Here is a 26292-nt window from a genome sequence, read left to right as displayed (position 1 = left end):
TCTCCAGTGGACCACATTTTGTCAGAACTCTCTGCCATGACCTGTCCGTCTTGGGTGGCCCTGCACGGCATAGCTTATGGCTTCACTGAGTTACGCAAGCCCCTTCGCCACATATTACTTCAATTGTGAAGCACGCAATTAACATTTCTGCTCCTCCTGCTATTCCATGCTTTAAAACAGTTTATATATCTAACATGATATGTTAGAGTAACAAAAACAAACAAAGAGGGTTTTACCCTTAAAGGTGGTCCAAAAATAATTTTAAATAAAAATAAAATATTTTAAAGCATTTTGCTTAACCTGGAAAAGAAAGGAATACTCTGAGCGTGTGCCATTTCACATTTTAAACTCAATTAAATTTTAGCACCATTGCAACCACAGGAATAAAATGGAATTTGTTTCTGCTGTTCTCATGTTAGCTAAACATACTTTGGAATAAGCACCATTTTGTTGTAGGAAAGGTTAAGATATATAAAGTACAATTAATAAAATGAGCACTTGTTACCATATACATGCACAACTGCCCCTGACTATGAATTAAAAAAAAATAATAATTGAAATTTACATTTCTAACAAAAGGATGTAACAAGCAGTCATATTAAACATAATACAGTGATCAAACACGGAATACGCGTGATATACAGAATCAACATAAATCCAAGAAATATTTTAAAAATAAGAAGAAAGGATGCTGTGTCAAGCCCCACTGTGTCCTGTCATGCCCCTATTAGTGCAGATGCTGATGCCAGGCCTGTTTGCCACTGCTCTCATTGTCTACTCTGTGTGGTCATCTGAGGCAGGGGCTGGGCTGTGGTGGGTGCTTTGTCTGGTGTATGTCTGTATTATGTTTTGTGTTGTGTTTTGCCTGGGTGGGTGGGATGTCAGTGGGTGTTTTGCCTGTGTGTGTTTCTCTGAGTGTCACCAGTTTGCCTTCTGTGAAACTGGTATTTTGTTGTGCTTTATGGGGGCAAATATGAGAATTGGGGCTAAGATTCCACCTCTGCCTCAAACTCAGGTTTCTTGGCCAGGTTACTTCCTTTGAGCTTCATCAGTTTGCCTTCTTTGAAATGGTGTTCGAGCAGAAAACTGTGGGTCCGCAAAAGTAGCTTTGTGTTTTGGAACCTAGAACTGACTCAGCCTTGTATTCAGGTTCTTGGGCAAGTTATTTTCTGAAAGACTGCATTTTCCCATGCGAGCCTGCCTGGGTTTTAAGGTCTTTGCAGGAGACCTTTCTTTCACTCCCACCATCAGTGGCATGTTTGGTGAGGATGCAAGACGGGGGCTTCTCAGTGGCCCCTCCCAGGCTCTGGAACTCCCTGCCAAGGGAGGTTAGACTCCTTCTGCCAGCGGGCCTTTTGCATGTAAGCTGGTCTGCTGTTGAAAGGGGGTTAACTGATTGGGTGCTGGCTATGTCTTTTATTGTTGTGTTTTTAATTTATTTGTTTTTATGTTATGTTTCAAAAAAAGATTTTGTTTTGTTTTATTACTGTTGCCTGCCTAACATAACAACTGATACATTTGGTGGAATGGAATCTAAATTAAATAAATAAATAAATAAATAAATGTGGCCTCACTAGTTTATCTTCTGGGTAATGGATGTCTTGTGACTGGGCATATCTGTTATGACAGCCATTTTGTGAGAACACCCACAACACTCTCTCAAAATTCCAAATGTGCCCACCTGTTCAAAAAGGTTGGGGACCACCTGGTGTAATATAAATCCTGCAGGAGTTTTTGCTTGACTGGAACAAATATGATTCTGTTTTAGGGCTTGGCTGAAGACAATGTGACATGTTTATAATGGTAACATGAATTCTGTAGGTAAGCATAGTGGACAGTTGGTTTTTGGTATGATAAGGTAACTGCACTGTTGCATGGTGGTGTCCAGAAACAACTTGTTGAGTGGACATGTGAAGGGTCAATTTGATGGGTGGGGGAAGTTGTTGAAATTCTGGTGGAATTTCTCAGGGCCCAGCCCTTCATACTGGGCGCTTCCTCCTTCCCTTGTGGAGCCATTGAGTCTGAATTTTAATTCCTTTTCTCCTCTGCAAGGCCATTTGTTTTTTGCTCTGCTGTCTTCATGTGTATAAAGTAAGTAAAGTCCCCTTCCCCTGCATGGAGTGCAAAATCATTCCATCCTGATGCAAAGGATTCAGTGGAACAACTGGAGCTTTTCCAGGCCGAGATATTTTCTGTAATATCTGGACATATATATCAAATCCTGGAGTTTATTTGAATGAAATCAAAGAAAAATTGCAGGACACAGCAGACCAATTAGAAAAGGAACTAATCCTTTTGGTAGGGAATTGTCTTGACTTCCTAATCAAATTAGTAAATGAATAAAGGGTAAGTGTAATAAAGACTTTGTTACTGCTATTGCTTCGCTATTAAGGCTGCAATCCTAAACACACTTACTTAGGATATACATGCCATCCAAATAAAACAAGGACACACTGGCAACACCCTTATTCCCATACCAAGAATTGTGGCTGAAGCCAGTTCCTCAAAAATACTGCATACTGCTGAAGGCTCTTATCCATCAGCTGTACTCATTTACTGTAAAATAGGCTGTGGCTGTCCTCCATTGATTTAAAATTGAATTTTAAATCAATGGAGGACAGCCTACTTTACAGTACCCATTGATCTGGGCTAAAGATATGCTAAAAAAAAAACATGGTTGCCTATAATATATGATCAAAAATTCAAAATATAATTCAGCAGTTGCAGTGTGTGAAATGGCAGGAGTCTTAGCGTTCATGTGCAAACATTTACATGGATGTGCACAAGAGACAAACATTTCTAGAGAACTTAGGAAGGGAGCTGATTTCTAAAGAATTAAAACTTGAAAAATTCACACTAACAACAATATAAGGCATCCCCCAAAGGCAAAAACATAGGAACAACATGGAGAAAGTAATCAAGATCAGAAAGTTGGGACTGCTCCTGGTAAATAGGAGTAAATAGAGCCAGTGTGGTGTAGTGGCAAGAGTGTTGGACTAGTAGCTGGGAGATCCGGGTTCTAGTCCCCACTCGGCCATGGAAGCTCACTGGGTGACTTTGGGCCAGTCACAGACTCTCAGCCCAACCCACCTCACAGGTTTGTTGTTGTGAGGATAAAATGGAGAGGAGGAGGATAATGTAAGCCGCCTTGGGTTCCTTGCAAGGAAAAAAAGGCGGGGTATAAATGCAATAAATAATAATAATAATAGGGGCAGGAGGAACATATGGATTCCATTGAACTGGGTGGCTTTCAAAGCAAATGTTCGTAAAATCAAGCTGCAGCTGGTTGATAAATACTGTAATAAAACTGCATGCTTATTTTAACACGTGGCCAAGAGTTGCCTTAATGGCTTTTTCTCAGAGTATGCTGCCTGCTTATCACTAGCTAGCCTTATCTTGCTTGGCCTTATTTATTTCACTCTGCTTGTTTTTCCACTCTTACTGTTAACATTTTCTAAATTTACTTTGCTCCTTTTGAATCCTCAGGCAGCTGTGAAGGTCTGTCTCCCTGGCAGCAAAGTTGACATAAACAAAATGAGTAATTAACACTGCAACCTTTAAACAGTATGAAGTAAGTCCCATTGAATTTTGATGGGTATAGGATTGACTGCAAGCTTAATTTACTAGTGGGCTCATTTTCTTAAAATTAAAAATAATTATTAAAAATAATTAAATTATTTTAATTATTAACAATAATTAACATCAACTACTTCTTAAATATATGGTTATGTTGATAGAAAACGCTATTTGGATTAGCTTAGTTAAATTTTATTCAACCTGCCTGCTGGGCATCAGCTGTTCTTTTACCATTGGCTATATCGGGGTGGCAACAGGGGTGGAGTTGTTTTTCAGAAATGTCCTTCCTTGTAATGATCAACTAAAACTTGGAAAAGATTCAGAAAGAAAGAATATGCAGCTTTATATCTGCAATTCCTGTTTGGTTGGGTTTACAGCTTGATCATAGCCAGTTTGGCTTTCTCAGGATATTCAGAGGTTTGGGGTAGAATCCAAGTAACGCCCTATTTAGGGTAGACCCATTGAAATGAATGGGATTTAAGTTAGTCATGACTAACTTAAGCCCCATTCATTTCAATGGGTCTACTCTAAGTAGGACTACCCTTTATATTTAATTTTTCCAGATCCTGAAGCTGCTCTGTAAAAACAATGATTCTGTATATGGCCTTTAACATCGAAAACTGGAGATGTGAGCTCTTAATCCAACTTTCCCCTCCTGATAAGCCACGGTAGATATTATGTACCATTCGAAAAACTTTGTCAGCTTGCTGATCTGGCAGACAATTTATCTGAATGTGAAGTTTAGTAGGGAAAAGTTCGCAGAGCTCTGAACAAAGACTTCCCATTTGGTCTGCCGCAGCAGCAGCACTGAGATCTTTTACACCGCCTCCTTGGCTGAAGTTTAGTAGGGGAAAGGTCACATCTAGCTGCATAGGCGCTAAACAACATCCTCTCCACTTATAATATTTCGCAGAAGTCAGAGTACAGTGCTTGGATTGCTTTCTCATTGCATTCATCTTTGCAGGCGAGATGGAAAAACATCTGCCTGTTTCAAGAATAATGTTTCAGTAATAAACACTCCTCTCGTAAACAGGACGTGGCTTCTGCATTTTTCTCTACTTCTAGGACAGTTGTTCCTTTCTGCTTTCTGGGGCATCTTTAATATTCCTTTAAAAAATATAATTATTTTTTTACCAGAAGTCCAAAGGGAGGGGAAAAGTTCTCAAAATCACTTAATTCAGATTAATTTATTATTTTGTGCCCTTGCAGCACTATCCTATGAACCTTTATCCAGAGGTAAATTCTACTGAATTCACTCTGGCCTCATCCATCAGCTAGAGAACTGAGGGCCACTGGGAGGCTTCACCTCCTGACTCCCGGGAAGAACATCATTACAAGGGGGAGACCAACCTGGTCCTATACGTCAGCCAGAGAGGGAGGAGCTGCAGGGAGCTCGCTCGACCCCTCCCTGCTAGAAAGAACACACAGCTCCAACTGACAGTTCCCTGGGATTGCAGACTCTGGCCTCATCCATCGGCTGGAGAACTGATGGCCACTGGGAGGCTGTACCAAGTTATAAAGGCTTATAACTTGGGTGAACCACTGAGGGTGGCCACAAAGGAGCAGAGGGCCTGGGTTGTAGCTTTTAAAAATTGTTGGTGGGTGGTGGGCTTTGGGGTTGTGTTTGTGATTTTAAGGGTTGGGTGCCCACCTGATAGGCGGAAGTGAGGGAGGCATGTGTCCACCTGGCGGAGGCAGTGGGGGGAGTTCTGGGGGCCAGAACATACCGAGGCTGGGCAGCAGATGCTGGTGGAGCGCTAGGGGCAGGCCATGCCAGGTAAGGGGAACAGGGGAGAGATGCGTAATATCTGTCCCCTGTTCCGGGCCTGTCCAGAACCGAAGGATGGCTGGGGGATGCGTGGCTCCATCCTCTGGCCTTCGTCCGCTGCTGAGTAATGCCAGGTCCATTGCCCATAAAACATCTCTCATCCATGACATGATCCTGGATGAGGGTGTGGACCTGGCACGTATTACAGAGACCTGGCTAGATGAGGCTGCTGCTCCCACTCTTGCGGCCATTTGCCCAGCTGGATTTTCATATGCGCAGCAACTGGGGGCTGGGAGTCAGGGAGGGGGAGTGGCTGTTATCTAACGGGAGACCAGGGTTGCTGATTGCATGTACTGGAGGCTGGGCCTGAAGGGCAGTCTGGGGAGTCTGCTCGTGTACCATCCACCCCACTGCACGACAGACTCCCTGACTGAGGTGCTTGAGGTGGCCTCTGATGTGCGTGTGCAGTCCCCTAACTTACTGGTGTAGGGGGACTTCAATATATATTTGGAGGCTTTCCTCATGGGGGTGCCTTGGGACTTCATGGAGACCATGACTTCCTGGGAGCTGCACCTTATTCCAGTTGGGCCCACCCATGTAGCTGATTATGCATTAGACCTTGTGTTTGTTTCTGGAAAGGTGGGGAGTGATCTGGAAATTAGGGGTATATCCACCACCCCCTTGTCATGGTCAGATCACTACGTGTTGGGGTTGGACTTCTTGGTTCCACAACCCCTCCGCAGGGGTGGAGGACCCATTATGATGGTCTGCCGCAGGTGTCTTATGGATCCAAATGGATTCCTGACTGCACTTGGGGATTCTTTGGAGTATGCAAATGGCTGCTGGGTCGAGATCCTGGTGGATGGCTGGAATGCTGCAATCACTGGGGCATTAGACCGTGTGGCTCCAAAATGCCCTCTCCCCCTGAACAGAGCTCAGACTGCACCATGGTTCACCCCACGGTTGCGAGCTCTGAAGTGGGAGGTGAGACGGCTAGAGCACCAGTGGCGGAAATCTCACTCTGAAGACGAGTGGAATGAAAGAATGAAAACATTCCCCTTGAAAAGCTTGCCAGAGCTCAACCATTGAATTAAGTACAGCATAAAGTAGGGTTCCAACCAACTGGAGCTACTGCCATGTAGAGCAGACACCTAACAGAGCATTAAGTGGAGAGAGAGGCTATCCTGCTTCCAGATGGAGTCCCCTTTAAATTCCTAATTGCTTGGAATATGAAAGCTAAACATGCATAGGATTGTGCCCTTCATGTCTTAAATAAGGAATTGTGATTCTAACCCCTCTTAGTAATGATGACAATAAATTAGGTTAATTTGGTAAAAAGATGCATATTATTCACACACTGGGTGGGAGAAATTCCTGCTAAATGTTCTGGTTTGTTCACATGGCTTTCAGTGAACTTACTTTATCCTTCTAGTGAATAACCAAAGGATATTATTATTGTTATTATTGATTTATTATTTATTAGATTTATTAGCCACCCATCTGGCCAGCTGCCTAGCCACTCTAGGCGGTGTACAATACTAATAATAAATTTACATAATCACCAGAACAAAACAACATAACAAAACAACACTACTCTAAAAAAAACCCTAACCCACCCCAAATGCCCACCTGAACAGCCAGGTTTTTAAAGCCTGGCGGAAGCTCATCAAAGAGGGAGCATGGCGGAGGTCACTAGGGAGGAAATTCCACAGAGTGGGGGCTACCACAGAAAAGGCCTTCTCCCTAGTCCTCACCAGCCTAGCTGTCTTGGCTGATGGGACAGACAGAAGGCCTACTGAGGCCGATCTCATTGAGCAGCATCCCCGGTGTTGTTGGCTCTCTCTTTAAGATAGATTGGGCCATGTAGGGTTTTAAAGGTCAATGCCAACACCTTGAATTGGGCCTGAAAAACAACTTGTAACCAGTGCAACTCCTTCAGAGTGATGTCTCGCCGATGGCTGCCTTTAATCAGGTGGGCCACTGCATTCTGCACCAGCTGCAACTTCCAAACCATCTTCAAGGGTAAGTCTACACAGAGTGCATTACAGTAGTCTAGGTGAGAGGAGACCAGGGTATGAACTACTGATGGGAGCAGTTGGTTAGGGAGATACAGGTGCAGCCGCTGTATCAGATGGAGTTGGTACAATGCTGCCCAGCTCACGGCGGACATCTGAGCCTCCATGGATAGCTGGGAGTCTAAGATGACCCCCAGACTGTGGACCTGGTCCTTCAGGGGTAGCCGCACCCCATTAAACACCAGGTCAACATCACCTCCCCTTGTCTCCCACAAAAAGTACTTCAGTTAGGATTCAATTTCAGCTTAGTCCTTTCCATCCAGCCACTCACCAACTCCAGACACTTGGACAGTGTTTCTACAACCAACCTTGGCGAGGATTTAAATGAGAGGTAGAGTTGCATGTCATCTGCATATTGGTGACACTGCACCCCAAACCTCCTGATGATAGCCCCTAGTAGCTTCATATAGATGTTAAATAACATCGAGGAGAGAATAGAACCCTGTGGCACCCCACAAGTGAGCAGCCAAAGGTCTGAAGTCTCCCCCTCAGAGCTACCTTATAGTACCTGCCAGAGTGGAATGAACAGAACCACCGTAATGCAGTATCCCCTATGCCCAATCCCTCCAGGAGGTCCAGGAGGATACCATGGTCAACGGTATCAAAAGCCACCGAGAGATTGAGGAGAACAAGGAAGGAGCATTTGCCCCTATCCAGAGCTCTCCCCATATCATCCACCAAGGCGACCAAGGCTGTTTCTGTCCCATGCTCAGGCCTGAAGCCTGATTGAAATGGATACAGATAATCGGCTTCTTCCAAGTGTGCCTGCAACTGCAAAGCCAACACCCACTTAATCACCTTGCCCCAAAACTAGGGATGTTAGAGAATTCCACCATGGATCCCAGGGTGGCCGAATTCCAGTGAATTCGGCCCCCCAGAATCTATGGCAGAACGGAACTCCCCACCCCTCCACCCAGCAAAAGCCCCATGAAATGGAGCCTACCTCCAGCTGTGGCTTCAGCTCTGCCGCCGCCAGCGGTTCCGGCTGCTGCCGGTCTGCTGCGGACGCAAATGGCGTCCTGAGCAGGGGACACCATTTGCATCCCTATGGTAGCCCATGATAGGCTACATAAATATTTACATAGCCTATGATGGCTAATGCAGGGATGCAAATGGAGTCCCCTACGCCATTTGCGTTCCCGTTTTTTTATATATATATATATATATACACACACACACACACACACACACACACACACATATATATAATTGCATTTATATCCCGCCTTTATTCCTCTTGCAAGGAACCCAAGGCGGCTTACATTATCCTCCTCCTCTCCATTTTATCCTCACAACAACAACCCTGTGAGGTAGGTTGGGCTGAGAGTGTGTGACTGGCCCAAAGTCACCCAGTGAGCTTCCATGGCCGAGTGGGGACTAGAACCTAACCGTGATAGGCTACGTAAATATTTACGTAGCCTATGACAGCTAAAGCGGGAATGCGAATGGCGTAGGGGACGCCATTTGCGTCCCTGCTTTTTCCGCCATAGGCTACATAAATATTTACGTAGCCTATCATGGGCTACCATAGGGATGCAAATGGCGTCCCCTACTCAGGACGCCATTTGCGTCCGCACCAGCCTGGCAGCGGCTGGAGGCCCTGCTGCGGGTTGGCCTGGCTGCCGGCTTCGCAGCCTGGCCGCAGAGCGGAGCTGGCCGGGCAGGATTCTGGGGGGGAGGAACAGATCGCCTCCCCCCACTTGCGGAACCTGGCAGAGCCAGGTAAGCGGGGTTTCGTACACCCCTACCCAAAACAGCAGATTCAAGATGGGGTGAAAGTTGTTAAAGTCTTGGGGATCCAAGGAGGGCTTCTTTAACAGTGGTCTTATCACTGCCTCCTTGAGGACTGATGGCATCACTCCCTCCTCAAGGGAGGCATTCACCACCACCTTGATCCCCTCCCTAAGTCTCTCTCTGCAGCTCATAATGAGCCAAGATGGGCAAGGATGGAGTAAGCAGGTGGTCAGCCGTAAAGATGAAAGCACCTTGTCCACTTCCTCTGAAGGAAGAAGCTGGAACTGATCCCACACAACCGGTCTGCCACTAGGTGCCCCTCGTTCACTAACTGTAGCCACAGTGCACAGAATGGCACTCCTGATCTGGTCGATCTTATCTGCAAAGTGCTTTGCAAACTCATCACAGGAGGCCTTAGAATGCTCCATTGGTTCTGGAACAACTGGACCAACCAGGTTCCGGGCCACTTGGAACAGCCTCCTGGGACAGCACTCTGCAGATGCAATAGAGGCAGCATAAAAATTCTTATGCTGCCTCTATTTCTCTATTTCTATTTCTCTATTTCTGCCTCTAAAGAAAAAAAAAATATTTTTTGCTGCTCTTATTGCCACCTGGTAGGCTGAAGCTACAGCTCTAACCCGTGTCTGATAATCTTCGATCTGTCTGCATATGTGTTTGAGTCATATGTACAACTAATTCATTCAGGGTCCCAATTCTTGAAAGCAGCACATCTCCCATGGACTCCCATCTCCCACCTGCCTGTCCATATGGCAAATATGAGGAATCATAAGTTGTACATGGGCTGAGGATTGTTGTGAGTATGAGCCCCTTGCAGTACATTTCTTATTTGGAGTTACTGTTTCCCACATTTCCAGTTAGGCAAACAAGTGGGAGCATGGCAAGTTTTCATAGAATCATAGAATCACAGAATAGTAGGGTTGGAAGGGGCCTACAAGGCCATCGAGTCCAACCCCCTGCTCAATGCAGGAATCCAAGTCAGAGCATCCCTGACAGATGGCTGTCCAGCCTCGTCTTGAAGGCCTCCAGTGTGGGAGAGCCCACCACCTCCCCAAGTAATTGGTTCCATTGTCAATGGGAATACAGCCTGAGAGGCCTGAGAATATTCCTTATAGCAGTCTTGTAGACACGGCCCCATGATGCAGACATCATTTAGAGCAGGGGTGGGCAGAAGATAGATCTCCAGATGGTTTGGACTTCAACTCACAGACGCCCTTTTCAGCATGGCTAATGATCAGGAATGCTGGGAGCTGAACTCCAAAACATCTAGAGATCTGCTTTCTGCCCACCCCTCCTCTAATGTAACTAAGAATATCCTTTTTTAAAATTAAAGACTTTTCCAGTGCGATCCTATTTATGTCTACTCAGGAGTATGTCTCACTGAGTTCCATGGGGCTTACTCTTAGGTAAGCAGGTATGGGATTGCAGCCTAAAAGTATTACAGAAAAAACACACATTTCTTTCTACAGTATTCCAATGTGATATAAATGGAGCCTCTTTCTCTGCCACCAAAGCCACAAGTCTAAGTCCATTTCTATAATAAAGCTTATCTGTAAGCTTATTTATTTCAATGATCTCCAATAGCTTAATCAGTTGACTTAATTATGACTATAGGCATAATTGCAGATTTCCAGTGTCAAGAATATTCTAACACCTAAAAAAAGATTTCAAATAAATACTCGATAGCAAAGCCAATAATTATCATCCATATCATTCAGTAGAACAGACCATGTTCAACCAACGTCATATTATTGACACCCATAATTTGAGAGATTTCCTCCCCCACCCCCGCAATCTGAGACAAATATGTAGGGATGTACGAAAGTCTTACCTGGCTTGGCACAAGGCAATCCAGGATGGGGGGGAGGCGCTCCGTCCCTCCCCCCGGAATCCTCCCTGGACCGGCTCCGCTCTGCAGAGGCTCCACGGAGCCGCCAGCCATGGCCGGCCACAGCTGGAGTTCCGGCCACGGCCAGGCTACTGCGGTCACAAATGGCGGCCATCGTAGCGGCTGCCACTTGCATCCTTGCAGTCAGCCGTGATAGGCTACATAAGTATTTATGTAGCCTATCGCGGCAAAGAGCAGGGACGCAAATGGCTACCGCTATGCCATTTGCGCCCCTGCTCTTTGCTGTGATAGGCTATGTAAGTATTTATGTAGCCTGTCACAGTAAAGGCAGCCATGCAAATGGCATAGCAGCTGCCATTTGCGTCCCTGCTCTTTGCCATGATAGGCTACGTAAATACTTACGTAGCCTATCACGGCTGACTGCAAGGCGGCTGCTATGATGGCTGCCTTTTGCGGCCACAGCAGCCCAGCAGCGGCCGGCTGGGAGACCAGCTGGAGCTGCTGCCGGAGCTGCCACCACCGCCACTTCCAGGTAAGCTCCATCCTGGGGGGATTCTGCGGGGGGGGGGGAGGCAGTTCCGCCACAGATTCTGGGGGGCCGGATTCTAAAGAATCCAGCCTCACTGGAGTCTGTGGCGGAATTCTCTGACATCCCTACAAATATGTTTGAACATGATTACCACCCATGCTAAAGATGAAATCAATCAGTATGATCTGGTGGGCATTTAAAACTATCTGTACTGAGCATTTTATTTAAACTAGCTGGAGTCAGCTACTACTGATAGATCACATAATAATGTATTTCTAATATACCATAGCTATATAAAACAAATTAATCAATTTGTACATTTTAAACCAAGCTTTATCAGTAATATTGACCTCCAGTTCTTTGCATATAGCAAAAAAGAATCTGTAGACCAAGTATTTTCCTCAAGATTAGCATGCTGGATTAAAGCAATTACTAATTTATTAGATAGTTATTAGGGCTGTCACTTTTTAATCCCTGACAGCCATTCTGTGCCTTTAATAGTTGTAAAACGGGAAAAATGTAACTGCGTTAGCCTTTCAGGCATACTGATTCAGTTATGAGAAAAGCTTGGTAAATTTCTCCCTGCCATGCTAAAGGCACATGACTTTTGTGAAGATTTGTTGTTGTTTATTTGGTCAGTTGCTTCCGACTCTTCGTGACTTCATGGACCAGCCCACGCCAGAGCATCCTGTCGGCCGTCGCCACCCCCAGCTCCCCCAAGGTCGAGTCCGTCACCTCCAGAATATCCATCCATCTTGCCCTTGGTCGGCCCCTCTTCCTTTTGCCTTCCACTTTCCCTAGCATCAGCATCTTCTCCAGGGTATCCTGTCTTCTCATGATGTGGCCAAAGTACTTCAGTTTTGCCTTTAAGATCATTCCCTCAAGTGAGCAGTTTGGTGGCAATCCTTTCTCCATCTTCATAGGCTCAGTCCAGACTTGCATATCGGAACCGTAGGTGATTAAGAACACTGTGCAAGCACATTTCCCATATGTGGCACTGCACAGAGGCCTGTTTGAAGAAGCTGTGAGGCACACAGCACCATTTTATGTTATTTGTTTAATCATCACAGGGACAATTAGAATATTTAGATGAGGATATTCTTGTGCATATCCCGGCACAGGATTAAAGGGCACAGGGATTCTCTTACTGATTCTAATCAAGCCCTCACAACTGTACAGCCAGATACCACATGCCTCACCAACCCTTCCTGCCAGTATTCATACCAGCATACAGAGGCATTGGTGGAAAAACCCTTAGAGCACATGTCCTGCTGTAGCTCAGTGGCAGAACACCTGCTTTGCAGGCAGAAGGTCCCAGGTGCAACCCCAGGCATCTCCAGGTAGGGCTAGGAAAGAGTCCTGCCAGAAACCCTGGAGAGCTGCTGCTAGTCAGTGTCGACAGTACTGGGCTAGGTGGACCAAGGGACTGACTCAGCATAAGGCAGCTTCATATGTTCCTGTTTCCTTTGATGCACATCCATATTCATGGTCATGGTCATTCACGTTATCACTCTGCTCACAATTAAACATTATTTTGAAATTACCCACAACTGAGAAAATGGCTTCTGTTCCAATATTATGATGTAATGCTAGGGTGTCCATGTGTCCTACTTTGCAGAACACAGTCCTCTATTTTATGGCATCCTCTGTTTTAAGGTCTGTCCAGTCTAAGTTTGGTTTCAAGATGATGAGCCATAATCAGAAGGCAGAACATTGCCCATTAGCACCTAGACAGCAGAGTGAGCAGGTACAAAGGTACTTTACTGTTTAAAGGTTCCCCACTGGAGTTGACTGTGGCTCAGAACATGAGCTTCTTGTTGCAAAAATTTTCTAAAAGTTTTTTAGATCTAAAATCTAAAGAGCCTCTTGTTGAGGGTGAAAGTGGAGAGTGCAAAAGCTGGTTTGAAACTCAACATTAAAAAAACAAAGATCATGGCATCTGGCCCCATCACTTCCTGGCATATAGAAGGGGAAGAAAGGGAAGCTGTGACAGATTTTATTTTCTTGGGCTCCAAGATCACAGCAGACAGTGACTGTAGCCATGAAATTAAAAGACGCTTGCTCCTTTGGAGGAAAGCTATGGCAAACCTAGACAGCATAGTCAGAAGCAGAGACATCACCTTGCCAACAAAGGTCCATCTAATCAAAGCTATGGTTTTCCCAGTAGTAATGTATGGCTGTGAGAGCTGGACTAAAAGGAAGGCTGAGCGCCGAAGAATTGATGCTTTCGAACTGTGGTGCTGGAGAAGACTCTTACGAGTCCCCTGGACTGCAAGGAGGTCAAATCAGTCCATCCTAAAGGAAATCAACCCTGAGTGCTCATTCGAAGGACAGATACTGAAGCTGAAGCTGAAATATTTTGGCCACCTAATGCGAAGAGAAAACTCCCTGGAAAAGACCCTGATGCTGGGAAAGACTGAAGGCAAAAGGAGAAGGGGACGGCAGAGGATGAGATGGCTAGATAGCATCACAGATGCAATGAATATGAACTTGAGCACGCTCCGGGAGAGAGCGCAGGACAGGAAGGCCTGGCGTGCTATGGTCCATGGGGTCACGAAGAGTCGGACATGACTGAACGACTGAACAACAACAACTATGGTGAGATGCATTATATTTCTATTTAAATTATAGCCATTATTTCTAAATTTGCATCTATACATATGAATTAGCATATGCAAATCTCTGTCCTCTTTTGTCCTGACTGCATTTCCCCCTTTTTGGTGCTGTGTAAGTGGCCACCCTATGGAGAGCTTTCATATTCTAAGCAATTTGGAATTTAAAGGGGACTCCATCTGAAAGCAGGATAGCCCCACTCTCCACTTAGAGCTTTGTTAGGTAACTGCTTTCCATGGCAGTAGCTCCAGTTGGTTGGAGCCCTACTTTATGCTATACTTAATTCAATGGTTGAGCTCTGGCAAAAATTTCAAGCCTCCTTCTGGTTATGGATGCACTATTGTAATTTGCTGGACTGGGAAAATTTAGCTCCTCATTATGTGGATTCTCTCACAGCTTCTGAAAACAAAGAACTGGCAAAGAATTTTTGCCCAATACAATGCACAACATCCTTCCTCTTTCTCTGCCTCTCTTATTTTTAAATAAAGCTAACACTGATCTCTAGCATGCTTGACCATTCCTAAATAAGTATAATATACTGACAGGACAGAACTGGAGCAAACAAACAATTTCAGTCCTTTGAAGTTAGTTCACATTTCAAATGATACACCAAACACCTAAAGACCTTAAAAGTAGAGGAGATTCACAGACAACGTAACCAAAATATATAGGAAAAGCACCCATTCTCTCTTGCTGAGAGAATTTGGTTTGGTTTAGTAACCAGTGAAGTGTTATGTTAAAATAATGAACTCTAATGAAACTTTAAAAGAGTGTGACTATCAAAGTTTACTGCATCTGACCTTTGTCTGCTGACTTTTATTATAAGGCAGCCAAGACAGATAATTTACATCCCCCTTTTGTATACTTAGATTGAAAAAAAATGGAGCTGTCAAGTTAAAAGTTAGGGCTGCCAGACAAAAATAAAGTTACCCCTATGGACAGTATTAGAGTTTCTCAAGGCTGTTATTTATATACGGTGTCTTAAAAGCTAAGCACTTTTCCCCAGGGGGAGACATGACTCCTTGCCTTTATCCAAACCTGCATCGTCACTGTTTTTGTACAGCCATTGCTCACTCCTTATAAATATGACTTCCTCTTTATTTTTAAGAATGTGCTGCAGAAATATTGAGTGCAGACTACCAAAGCACCAAAGTTATGCAATGTCTTTTCATTTTGATGGGTTTGGTATGAGAATCCTGCACAAGCCTCCCATCAAAGACTAGGAGATTGCACCAGCGTGTGCTCTGCCACTGAGCTATTGTCCTCCTGCCCCGCCCCTCCCCGCCCCTCCAGATCTGGATTTAATCCCATGGTGGATTCAAGCCCCCCCGCCTCCACTGCATCCTGCACTTCTGTCTGGCATCCTGCACTTCTGTTTACTTATATCTAAAACTATCCACACAATTGCTAATTGTTTGAATGGCATCACATCTACTTTGGCCTTTAGTGGAGGCTGAGAGTCAAAACTAGGTGTGACAGGAGATCTGTGATTAGGATATCCTATGGTGTGTGTTTTTTTTAATTAAAAGCAATCCAAGGGTTCCCTGAATTGGATTGGGGCCATGGCAGTAGGGGAGGAAGGTAATTGTTTTCTCATATGCTGTTTTCTCAGTCTAACTCCCCACTCCAACTTGCCCCTAGGGGGATAGATACAGGTACCATATTTCTTCCCCAGCACTGCGGTCCTGATTTAATTTGGGCCTCCTGTTGCTTCTTTTAACTTAAACAAAAAAAAAATCTCCAGGAGATACTGATCATGATTCTCCCACATATCATCTAGTTGTGCCCTGAGACTTCCAATGATAGAGATGGGGGTGTTTTTCCCCTTCAGTCAGCAATGGTGTTACTAAGTGCAATGCTTTATCTATTTTCCTTCAAAAGTTGACAGCAGCCATTCACTTATATGGGCAAAGTAAAGGGGAACACTCAGAAGCAACAATGATCTGGAGCCTAAACTTACTCCCTTGTGACCTAGGATGTCATCACACGGGGCTTTTATCCTGCTATTGAGATTGGTCATTCGTGGAAGTTTGAGGGCCCTGTACATGATGTCGTCAACCTCTGGTGCCTCTCTCATCCTTTCCAAGCAATTTCATGGGTTAATTTCAAACAGAAATAAACTAGTAATAAACAGATCTGTTTCCAATTTTTCCATGGAAAAAAAAAGTGATAAGAAAAGGTAGTCCACAGCACCATCTTGTAGCTGCATAAATGAAACGTAAAGAACTCCCAGTTAAAGGGAGAAAATGGAAGTGAGGAGGGGGGAAGGCAGGGGGGAAATGGAGTGCATCATGATCTCACAAAGGAAATGGAGGCAGAAAGTCCCGATACACTTGTGGGATTTCTGCATTGTGTGATGATACCCCTAGTGTTTGGGGGAAATGAACAGATTTCCTCCTCTTTCAATGGTGTCTCACAGACTGAAGCCTATTTATTTTGTCCCAGAGAATTTAATGGGAGCCACTGAGAACCAAACCAGGCATTCTTCACCAAGTCTTCCCATGGGCTCTGTTGCTTAGTGTGATGAGATGTTTGGAGAGTGAGGTGGAATGTTGGAAACTGGGGCTATATATGTACACTAGCAATGTGTCTGTCATGTTGATGGATGAGGTATGTATAGTAGGAAAATTCAAATGGTGCAACCCTGAGCATTTCATATCTGTACAGAGAGACACATTGCACCCCTTGCTTTCTCCCTGTCCATATAGACTGGGCCATCCGGTGTTATGGGTGGAGACTACCTTTTGCTCTTACTACAACCATGTTTCTTAGTGTGGCGCTTTACTTTTCCCTATACAAGTCAATGGCAGCCACTCACACTTTGGTCAGAGAGAGTAAATGGGTTCCTTTGAGGGCATTATCAGGATGGGGGATGGAATCATCAGGGTAGGGGGTACATCATGGAGGATCAAAGTTGCTCCTAAGTAGCACCAAGTCTGCATTTCTATAGCACCACCTTAGATTCTGTTTTTTGGTCTCACAGTAGTGTGATGGAAGATTAGGAACTTAGAGATCAGCCTTCCCCAACCTGGTACCCTCTAGATGCATTGGATTACAACTCCCAGAATCCCCCAGCCATGCTGGGGGATTCTAGGAGTTGTAGTCCAAAATATCTGGAGGGCATCAGGTTGGGGAAGACTGTTGTAGATAGATAAACTGATGTTCAGTCTTCTGGCTCCAATTAGTTTCTGGTCACACCAAAACTAATTATGAAACAGAGTAACGTTCCACACATAAAACCTTTCAAATTAATTCTGTTCTTTTTTAACCCCTTATTATTCTAAAGGAGGACTATCCAGAATTTTCTCTGTCTGATTATGATACGTTTTCCCTTAATCTCCACTTTACGTTTATTAATGGACAGTTTAGAGCCATTTGTTTTAGTACATTCTGAACCCATTAGTTGTTCAAGTGTCCTTTCAACTAATCTGGGGAGAACCGCATGCTAGACCCAATAGACGTCAGTGGGTTGATTATAACGGTGCTTGCAGGCTAATATTAGACCACTCTCACTCAACAGCTTGATTGGAGATTTTTTTAAAAATAGGAAGACATGCCATCTGACAGACCTTGTCTGTACATAGTACTTTTCCTACATGTGGGAACCATGTGGCAAATGCAATAGGGTGGATCAATTGGCTGTGCTTAGAAAAGGAGACCTATAATATTAATCAAACTACATTTTTAAATTGACACGTGCACCCCCCCCCACAAATATCTAAATTGCTACAACAGTGCACATTGTTATTTAAAGCACCTGGAAGAGTGAGTTAGTTTCCAAGCACAGTTTAGTCTTGCTATCTCTGCTGACGCCACCAGTCTGGATGCGAAATGGACTTGGTTATGTCAGCATTATGACTGGTGTGAGCAACAGTAACTTTTCAGATATCAGTGATTCCTGTGTCATTGAAAAGGTTATATATTTGTGTCCTCCAGGGGTCTGAAAAACCATCAAATGTGAGTCAGAAGAGTCATCAGGTTCATCACTGGCTTAGAGAGAGGAAGCAACAGCCCAGAATGTGTACCTTTTTTAATTTCTAATTTCCTCTTTTCTTTTTTGCAATGTGTACTGGATTATAAAAATAACTCATTTATTTGTGGAAATTAATTTAAAGCCAAATTATCTCCATTAAACATTAGTTGAAGGTAAAGGTTAATGTAGCAGTAATCAGAATGTGTAAATGGGAAATCCAAGTTGTTTCCTGTGACAGTAATGATACAAGCAGATACTATATTTTTTTAGAACCCTGTCTTATATTCAGCATGAATTGATTCTTTTCTGTAGCATGCCACATGCACAATTCCCGTATGATAAAATATGATTTCACCTATTTTTTTTTCTGTTATTTGCATGTAGTGCTAAGGAAAATATGGATATTCCATACTCACTTGCAGTGCTGGCTCCAGGCTTCTTAGAGACCTTGGGGCAAGATACCCACAGTGGGACCCCTCCCTCAGTGAGCCCACCTTCCTACTGCCGTTATCACCAGCTGCTACTGCTCCTCCTCATTTTTCTTGTCATCGCTACCACTTCCTTGCTTGGCAGGTAGAGCCAGGGAACATGTAGGCAGTGGCATCTGCTACTTCTCCTACTCACCACCACTGTTGTCTGGGGCAGACTAAGAGGCAGGTGAACAAGCAGGTTGCAATGATGAAGAAGAGGCACAACTCCAGGGGGATTTTGTCAGTTGGCTCCTGCTGGTTGTGGGCCCTTGGCAGGTGGCCAGCCATGCCTAACCTTGATGCCGGCCCTGCTTGCTGCAACGAGAAAATGCCACATTTCAAAAAATTCCAAAGTCCATATTGTTGTTGTTCAGTCGTGTCCGACTCTTCGTGACCCCATGAACCATAGCACGCCAGGACTTCCTGTCCTGCGCTCTCTCCCGGAGCGTGCTCAAGTCCATATTCATTGCATCAGTGATGCTATCTAGCCATCTCATCCTCTGCCATCCCCTTCTCCTTTTGCCTTCAATCTTTCCAGGCATCAGGGTCTTTTCCAGGGAGTTTTCTCTTCGCATTAGGTGGCCAAAATATTTCAGCTTCAGCTTCAGTATCTGTCCTTCGAATGAGCAGTCAGGGTTGATTTCCTTTAGGATTGACTGATTTGACCACCTGCAGTCCAGGGGACTCGTAAGAGTCTTCTCCAGCACCACAGTTCGAAAGCATCGATTCTTCGGCACTCAGCCTTCCTTATAGTCCAGCTCTCACAGTCATACGTTGCTACTGGGAAAAACATAGCTTTGATTATACGAACCTTTGTCGGCAAGGTGATGTCTCTGCTTCTGACTATGCTGTCTAGGTTTGCCATAGCTTTCCTCCCAAGGAGCAAGCATCTTTTAATTTCATGGCTACAGTCACCGTCTGCGGTGATCTTGGAGCCCAAGAAAATAAAATCTGTCACAGCTTCCCTTTCTTCCCCTTCTATATCCCAAGAAGTGATGGGGCCAGATGCCATGATCTTAGTTTTTTTAATGTTGAGTTTCAAACCAGCTTTTGCACTCTCCACTTTCACCGTCAACAAGAGGCTCTTTAGATCCTCTTCGCTTTCTGCCATTAGGGTGGTATCGTCTGCGTATCTGAGGTTGTTGATAATTTTCCCGGCAATCTTAATTCTGACCTGTGATTCATCCAACCCAGCGTTTCTCATGATGTACTCTGCATATAAGTTAAAGGAGCAGGGTGACAATATACAGCCTTGTCGTACTCCTTTCCCAATTTTGAACCAATCGGTTGTTCCATGTCCGGTTCTTACTATTGCTTCTTAACCCTCATACAGGTTTCTCAGGAGACAGGTAAGGTGGTCTGGTACTCCCATCACTTTAAGAATTTGCCACAGTTTGTTGTGATCCACACAACCAAAGGCTTTAGTGTAATCAATGAAGCAGAAATAGACGTTTTTCTGGAATTCTCTTGCTTTCTCCATGATGCAGCGAATCTTGGCGATTTGATCTCTAGTTCCTCTGCCTCTTCGAAACCCAGCTTGTACTTCCGGTAGTTCTCGGTTCACATACTGCTGAAGCGTAGCTTGTAGGATTTTGAGCATCACCTTGCTGGCATGTGAAATGAGCGCAATTGTACGGTAGTTTGAACACACTTTGGCATTGCTCTTCTTTGGAATTGGAATGTAAACTGACCTTTTCCAGTCTTGTGGCCATTGTTGAGTGTTCCAAATTTGTTGGCATATTGAGTGCAGCACTTTAACAGCATCATCTCTTAGGATTTTAAACAGCTCAGCTGGAATACTGTCATCTCCACTAGTTTTGTTGTTAGTACTGCTTCCTAAGGCCCACTTGACTTCACTCTCGAGGATGTCCGGCTCAAGTTCAGTGACCGCACTATCATGGCTATCAGGGACATTCAGATCTTTCCTGTATAGTTCTTCTATGTATTCTTTCCACCTCTTCTTAATCTCATCTGCTTCTGTTAGGTCCCTGCCTTCTTTGTCCTTTATCATGCCTGTCTTTGCACAAAACATTCCCTTGAGATCTCCGATTTTCTTGAAGAGATCTCTAGTCTTTCCAATTCTATTGTTTTCCTCGATTTCTTTGCATTGTTTATTTAAGAAGGCCTTCTTGTCTCCTTGCTATTCTCTGGAACTCTGCATTCAGTTGGATATATCTTCCCCTTTCTCCCTTGCTTTTCGCTTCCCTTCTTTCCTCAGCTACTTGTAAAGCCTCATCAGACAGCCACTTGGCTTTCTTGCATTTCTTTTTCTTTGGGATGGATTGAGTTGCTGCCTCCTGAACAATGTTACGGACCTCCGTCCATAGTTCCTCAGGCACTCTGTCTATCAGGTCTAATCCCTGAAATCTATTCCTCACCTCCACTGTATATTCATCAGGGATATGATTTAGGTCATACCTGAATGGTTTAGTGGTTTTCCCGACGTTCTTCAATTTAAGCCGAAATTTTGCAAGACGCAGCTCATGATCTGAGCCACAGTCAGCTCCAGGTCTTGCTTTTACTGACTGTATAGAGCTTCTCCATCTTTGGCTGCAAAGGACATAATCAATCTGATTTCGATATTGACCATCTGGTGATGTCCATGTGTAGAATCACCTCTTGTGCTGTTGGAAAAGAAAGTCCATATTAGTGTAGTATCTTTATGAAGCCATCCAAAATGTCATGAAAAGATCTGCAAGATTTTGAGATCTCTAGATCTCTTCAACAAGCATGATGTTACAAAACCAGGGGTGATGGGAATAGGAGAAACAACAATAACACAATGGTGGAGTCACGATGGTAGAGCCACTGATCATCTGCATGATCAGAGTCCCAAGACTGTGCAGACACCATGATTCCACCATCAAGTCAGTATTTCTCTCCTCTGATTTCCCACACTCCTGCTTTTTGTAACATTTTGCCTGATGAAGAGTTCTGGAGATCTTGAAGCTTGCATATTTTTGTGGCCTTTTAGTTGCCCTAATAAAGCTATTACACTAAAATGGACTTTGGGATTTTTTTGTGGCCAAGACAGCTACATTTACATTTCAAAAAAGTACTCTACCTAACTACTTGTGTTATAAAACAGCTGGGATTGTTTAGCTTGAAAAAAAGGAGGGTAAGGGGTGAAATGATAGAGGTCTACAAAATTATGCATGGTGTGGAGAATGTGGAAAGGGAGACATTTTTCTCCATCTCTCCAAATACTAGAACCCGGGGCCATCCTCTGAAGCTGATTGGTGGGAGATTCAGGACAGATAAAAGGAAGTACTTCTTCACACAGTGCATAGTTAACTATAGAATTCTCTACCACAGCATGATGGGCACCAATTTGGATGGCTTTAAAAGGGGGTTGGACAAATTCCTGGAGGAAAAGGCTATCAATGGCTACTAGTTATGATGGCTATGTGCTACCTCCAGTACCAGAGGCAGTGAGCTTATGTTTGCCAGTTGCTGGGGAACATGGGTGGGAGGGTGCTGTTGCACTCATGTCTTGCTTGTGGGTTCCTGGTCAACAGCTGGTTGGCCACTGTGTGAACAGAATGGTGGACTAGATAGACCCTTGGTCTGATCCAGCATGGCTCTTCTTATGTTCTTAGAAACTATTGACACTGACCTTTCAGTACTGGAACGGAAGGATCTTCCTGTTGCACCTAGTGACCAGATTCTATGAGTGGCACAGATTCTGTGTACTGAGAAATAAGCCTGTATGATCTGGTGCTGGTGTGGGAGGTACAATGTTGTGGCATTCTGCCAGCACCTTGATGTTGCATCAGCACACCAGAGCACTGCTGAACTGATGATACAACATTATGGTGCTGGCACAACCACTATCTCAGGACAAACATGACTGCCTGTGCCCGGTATATTGTAATAAGCAATTATGATAGGATTTTTTCTGATAGGAAGCATACTGGAGTACATTTGCCCATGTGCCTTACACATGATTCTGCTACAGTTGCATTGCATCATTCCTTACTCAGTTGCAGCTACAGACATCTACAGGACAGGGCCAGTCTACCACTAGGCAGAGTGAGGCCGTCACCTCAGGTGGCAGATGTTGGATGGTGGCAAAGGTTTTGGAGGAGAGAACTGTTGGCCATGTAGTATGCCCTGCATCCCTTAAGCTAGCCTGCTGCTTCAGCTATGGTGGAGGATGCTGTCCCATTGCCTGTTGTTGAAGAAAGTTTCAACTGCCAGTCCAGTCAGCTTTTGTATATGGAATGTGAGGGGCCACCATCTTGTCCTTTGCCTCAAGCAGCAAAATGTCTTGAGCCAGCCCTGCTACAGAATCGGGTGCTTGTCTGATTAACACATCAAGCTACTGCCTACTGCTGGTGAAATGCGAGCAGTAGTAACCAGATCCAAATTACCCTGAAAACAAAGACTAAATATTTCATTGTTTATGGCTCTTAATAGTGTATAAGTATCACAAATAATTTAATTCTGTGTTCTATTTTTGACCTTTCCCAATGATAGCAAAGGTAAACAGGTGTGAAAGCCGCTCTATCTTAGGCGGTTCATCTTCACTCAAGCAGGATAAGTGTAAACAAATATGCCTTCCATTAGGAGAAAACCTAATAAAGCCAAATGGCATGAAATCACAAGTATGAGCTCAAACAGACTAAAATACGACTCCTCAGAGTGCCCTGTCAGCAATATCCCCATCCGCCACAAATAGGTGTTATCAGGAACGTGCCTCAGGCAGCCACAGAAAAGCACTGTGTAGTGTCAGGTTATGACAGTCCTTCTTGAAAAGGGAGAGAATAATGTGACAAAATGAAACAAACATATGTTCCAGACCTGGAGGCAAAGTGACCTCTTTGTGCCATACCTCTTCACTAGGCTAATGTGAAATTTTACACAAATAATTTTCAAAGACATTGTGAGTTGATGGTGCTGTTTCTGATCTATATAAGTCTACAACAGAATGGAATATTTTTTTTCCTTGTTCCTGCCTCAGTGATAAATATTTAACTCTTGACTCAAAAGCTTATTTACCCTGTTCTACTAACGTTTTAGCTCCAATACAATGTATTGTCTAAACTATTGGGTAATGCATCCTAAGTTTAAAATCTATCTTCCAACTTTCAAGTCTTGTTCTCTATTGCTTCAGAGGGCAGGACTAGACACTAGAGCCAATGGGTGGAAAGGGAAAGGAAGCAGATTTTGCCTAAACATTAGGAGAAACATCCTAACAGTAGGACCTGTTTGACAGTGGAATAGATTGCCACAGGTGGTGAGTTAGAGGGTTGGATTGGCTCCCAGGTGCTAGTCCCCACCTGGCCATGAAGCTGACTGGATTGGCTGACTCTCAGCCTAACCTACCTCACAGGGTTGTTGTGAGGATAAAATGGAAAGGACCATGTGAGCCACCTTGAGTTCCTTGCAAGAGGAAAACAGGTGCGATATAAATGAAATAATAAATAAATAAACTTTGCCGAAGTCTTAACTTAACTTGGAACAACTATTCCTCAGAAGCTATAGTCTTCCTATTAGGCAATGACATCATCATAATTTGGCCCATGAGATTTCCCCTAAAAACAAATTTTTATAAAGGAATTTCGTTAAGGACTAGTAATATGCAACTAATAATATATTGGGAATTATAATCTACACAAGTAGTCTACACAAGTGGTTAACCATAGAGTGACCAGTCTATAGTGTGACTAGTCTGCATAAATAGCTAACTTTCTGGACATGGCAGCACAAAGTCATATGAAACAGTTTAATTTCATAGGGAACAGTGGCACATGAAAACTACTATATAAAGAATCCTACTTGCTCGAGACAGGTACTTAAGACAGGATAGGGATTCTGTTGGTGTACCGCCCACCCTGCTGCCCAACAGTCTCCCTTCCTGAGCTGACTGAGGTGAGGTGGTCTCGAGCGTGATGTTGAGGACCCCAAAGCTTATGGTCTTGGGGGACTTTAATATTCATGCTGAGGCTACTTTGTCAGGAGCGGCTCAGGATTTCATGGCCGCCATGTCAACCATGGGCCTGTCTCAAATAATAGCTTGCCCAACACATGTGGCAGGCACACTTTGGACCTGGTTTTCTCTGCTGGATTGGGAGAAAACGGTCTCCAGGTGGGGGAGCCAGTGGTGACTCCTTTGGCATGGACAGATCATTATCTGATAATTTTTGACCTTCAGGCCACCTGTAACCTTCGCAGGGGTGGGGGACCAAATTTGATGGTCCGCCGCCAGAGACTGATGAATCCGGATGGATTTTTGAGGTCTCTTGGGGATTTTCCTGCAGGCTTAGCTGGTGGTCCTGCCGAGGTCCTGCTCACTGCTTGGAATGAAGAGATGACCCAGGCTATTGATATGATCGCTCCCAAATGTCCTCGACCTAGACGTAGAACTGTGTCAGCTCCCTGGTATTCTGAGGAGCTGAGGGCGATGAAACGACTCTGTCAACAGTTAGAGCGCAAGTGGCAAAAGACTCGGAACGAATACAATCAAACACAGGTAAGAATCCACCTGCGATCTTATTCTGTGGCGGTGATGGTGGTGAAGAAATCCTACTTCTGTGCCACCATTGCATCTGCTCAGTGTCATCCAGTGGAGCTCTTTTGTGTGATTAAAGGCCTCTTGGGTGTAGGCCTTGGAACGCAAGAACTTGAATCCTCAAAGGCCCACCGTGAATGATTTGCCAGACACTTTGCAGATAAAATCACTCATATTGGCGATGACTTGGATGACATTGTTTTGACAGAGTCTGATATGGACAGGACTGGTGCACCATCTAGTCATGTTTTATGGATACCTTTCGGCTTGTGCAACCTGAGGATGTGGACAAACTGCTTGGAGGACTGAGGCCTACTACTTGCCCTTTAGATCCTTGCCCATTCTGGCTTGTGAAATCTGCCAGAGCTGGGCAGGATATCTGGACCTCAGAGGTGATAAGTGCCTCCTTGAAGGACGGCAAGGTCCCCACAGCTTTGAAAGAAGCTGTGGTGAGACCCATGCTGAAGAAACCAAATTTAGATCCCATGGTTCCAGATAATTACTGCCCTGCATCAAATTTGCCATTCTCGGGCAAGGTGCTAGAGCGTGTGGTGGCCTCACAACTCCAAGCAGTTTTGGATGAAACTGATTTAGATCCATTCCAATTAGGTTTCAGGCCTAGTTATGGGACAGAAACAGCCTTGGTCGCCCTGGTTGATGACTTATACTGGGGAATGGATGGGGGGAGTGCTACCCTGTCGGTTCTTTTGGACCTCTCAGCGGCTTTCGATACGATCGACCATGGTATCCTTCTCGATCGTTTATCTGGATTGGGCTTGAGAGGCACAGGTTTAAACTGGTTCTGGTCCTTTCTGGAGGAGTGGTCTCAGAAGGTGGTGCTGGGGGACTTCAGTTCCACCCCATGGCCATTAGCCTGTGGAGTGCTGCAAGTTTCTATCTTGTCCTCCATGCTTTTTAACATCTACATGAAATCCCTGGGGGAAGTCATTAGGAGGTTTGGGCTGAAATGTCATCAGTATGCAGATGATACTCAGCTCTACCTGTCGTTTCCATCTGCACGTCCCAGGGAGGCTGTGGAACTCTTGAACCAGTGTCTGGAGGCTGGTTTGGGATGGATGAGGGTGAACAAGCTGAAACTTAATCCAGACAAGACGGAGGTACTGTGGGTTGGGAAACCAACTACTTTGGATGGAGGTTTATAACTGGCCTTAG

The 26292-nt window shown here is 44.5% G+C and overlaps 1 protein-coding gene across 1 annotated transcript in view; it reads left to right on the top strand.

Moving 5' to 3' along the window:
- The first annotated feature begins 172 nt into the window (after nt 1–172).
- DYNC1I1 (dynein cytoplasmic 1 intermediate chain 1) overlaps nt 173–26292 on the top strand; it is a 302215-nt gene continuing 276095 nt past the window's right edge. Inside the window, exons 1-3 of the mRNA XM_084858764.1 lie at nt 173–3097; nt 3487–3571; nt 24869–25080. Of these exons, the coding sequence (XP_084714890.1) occupies nt 24919–25080 (162 nt within the window). The 5' untranslated portion in view covers nt 173–3097; nt 3487–3571; nt 24869–24918. The remainder of the gene's footprint in view (nt 3098–3486; nt 3572–24868; nt 25081–26292) is intronic.

This window comes from Heloderma suspectum, chromosome 5, assembly GCF_057233095.1.
Source record: "Heloderma suspectum isolate Gila_16-S chromosome 5, 16-S_ref, whole genome shotgun sequence".
NCBI classification, from domain to species: domain Eukaryota; kingdom Metazoa; phylum Chordata; class Lepidosauria; order Squamata; family Helodermatidae; genus Heloderma; species Heloderma suspectum.
The sequence above is the reverse complement of the archived record's forward strand: the minus strand, read 5'-3'. Positions and strand labels throughout refer to the sequence as shown.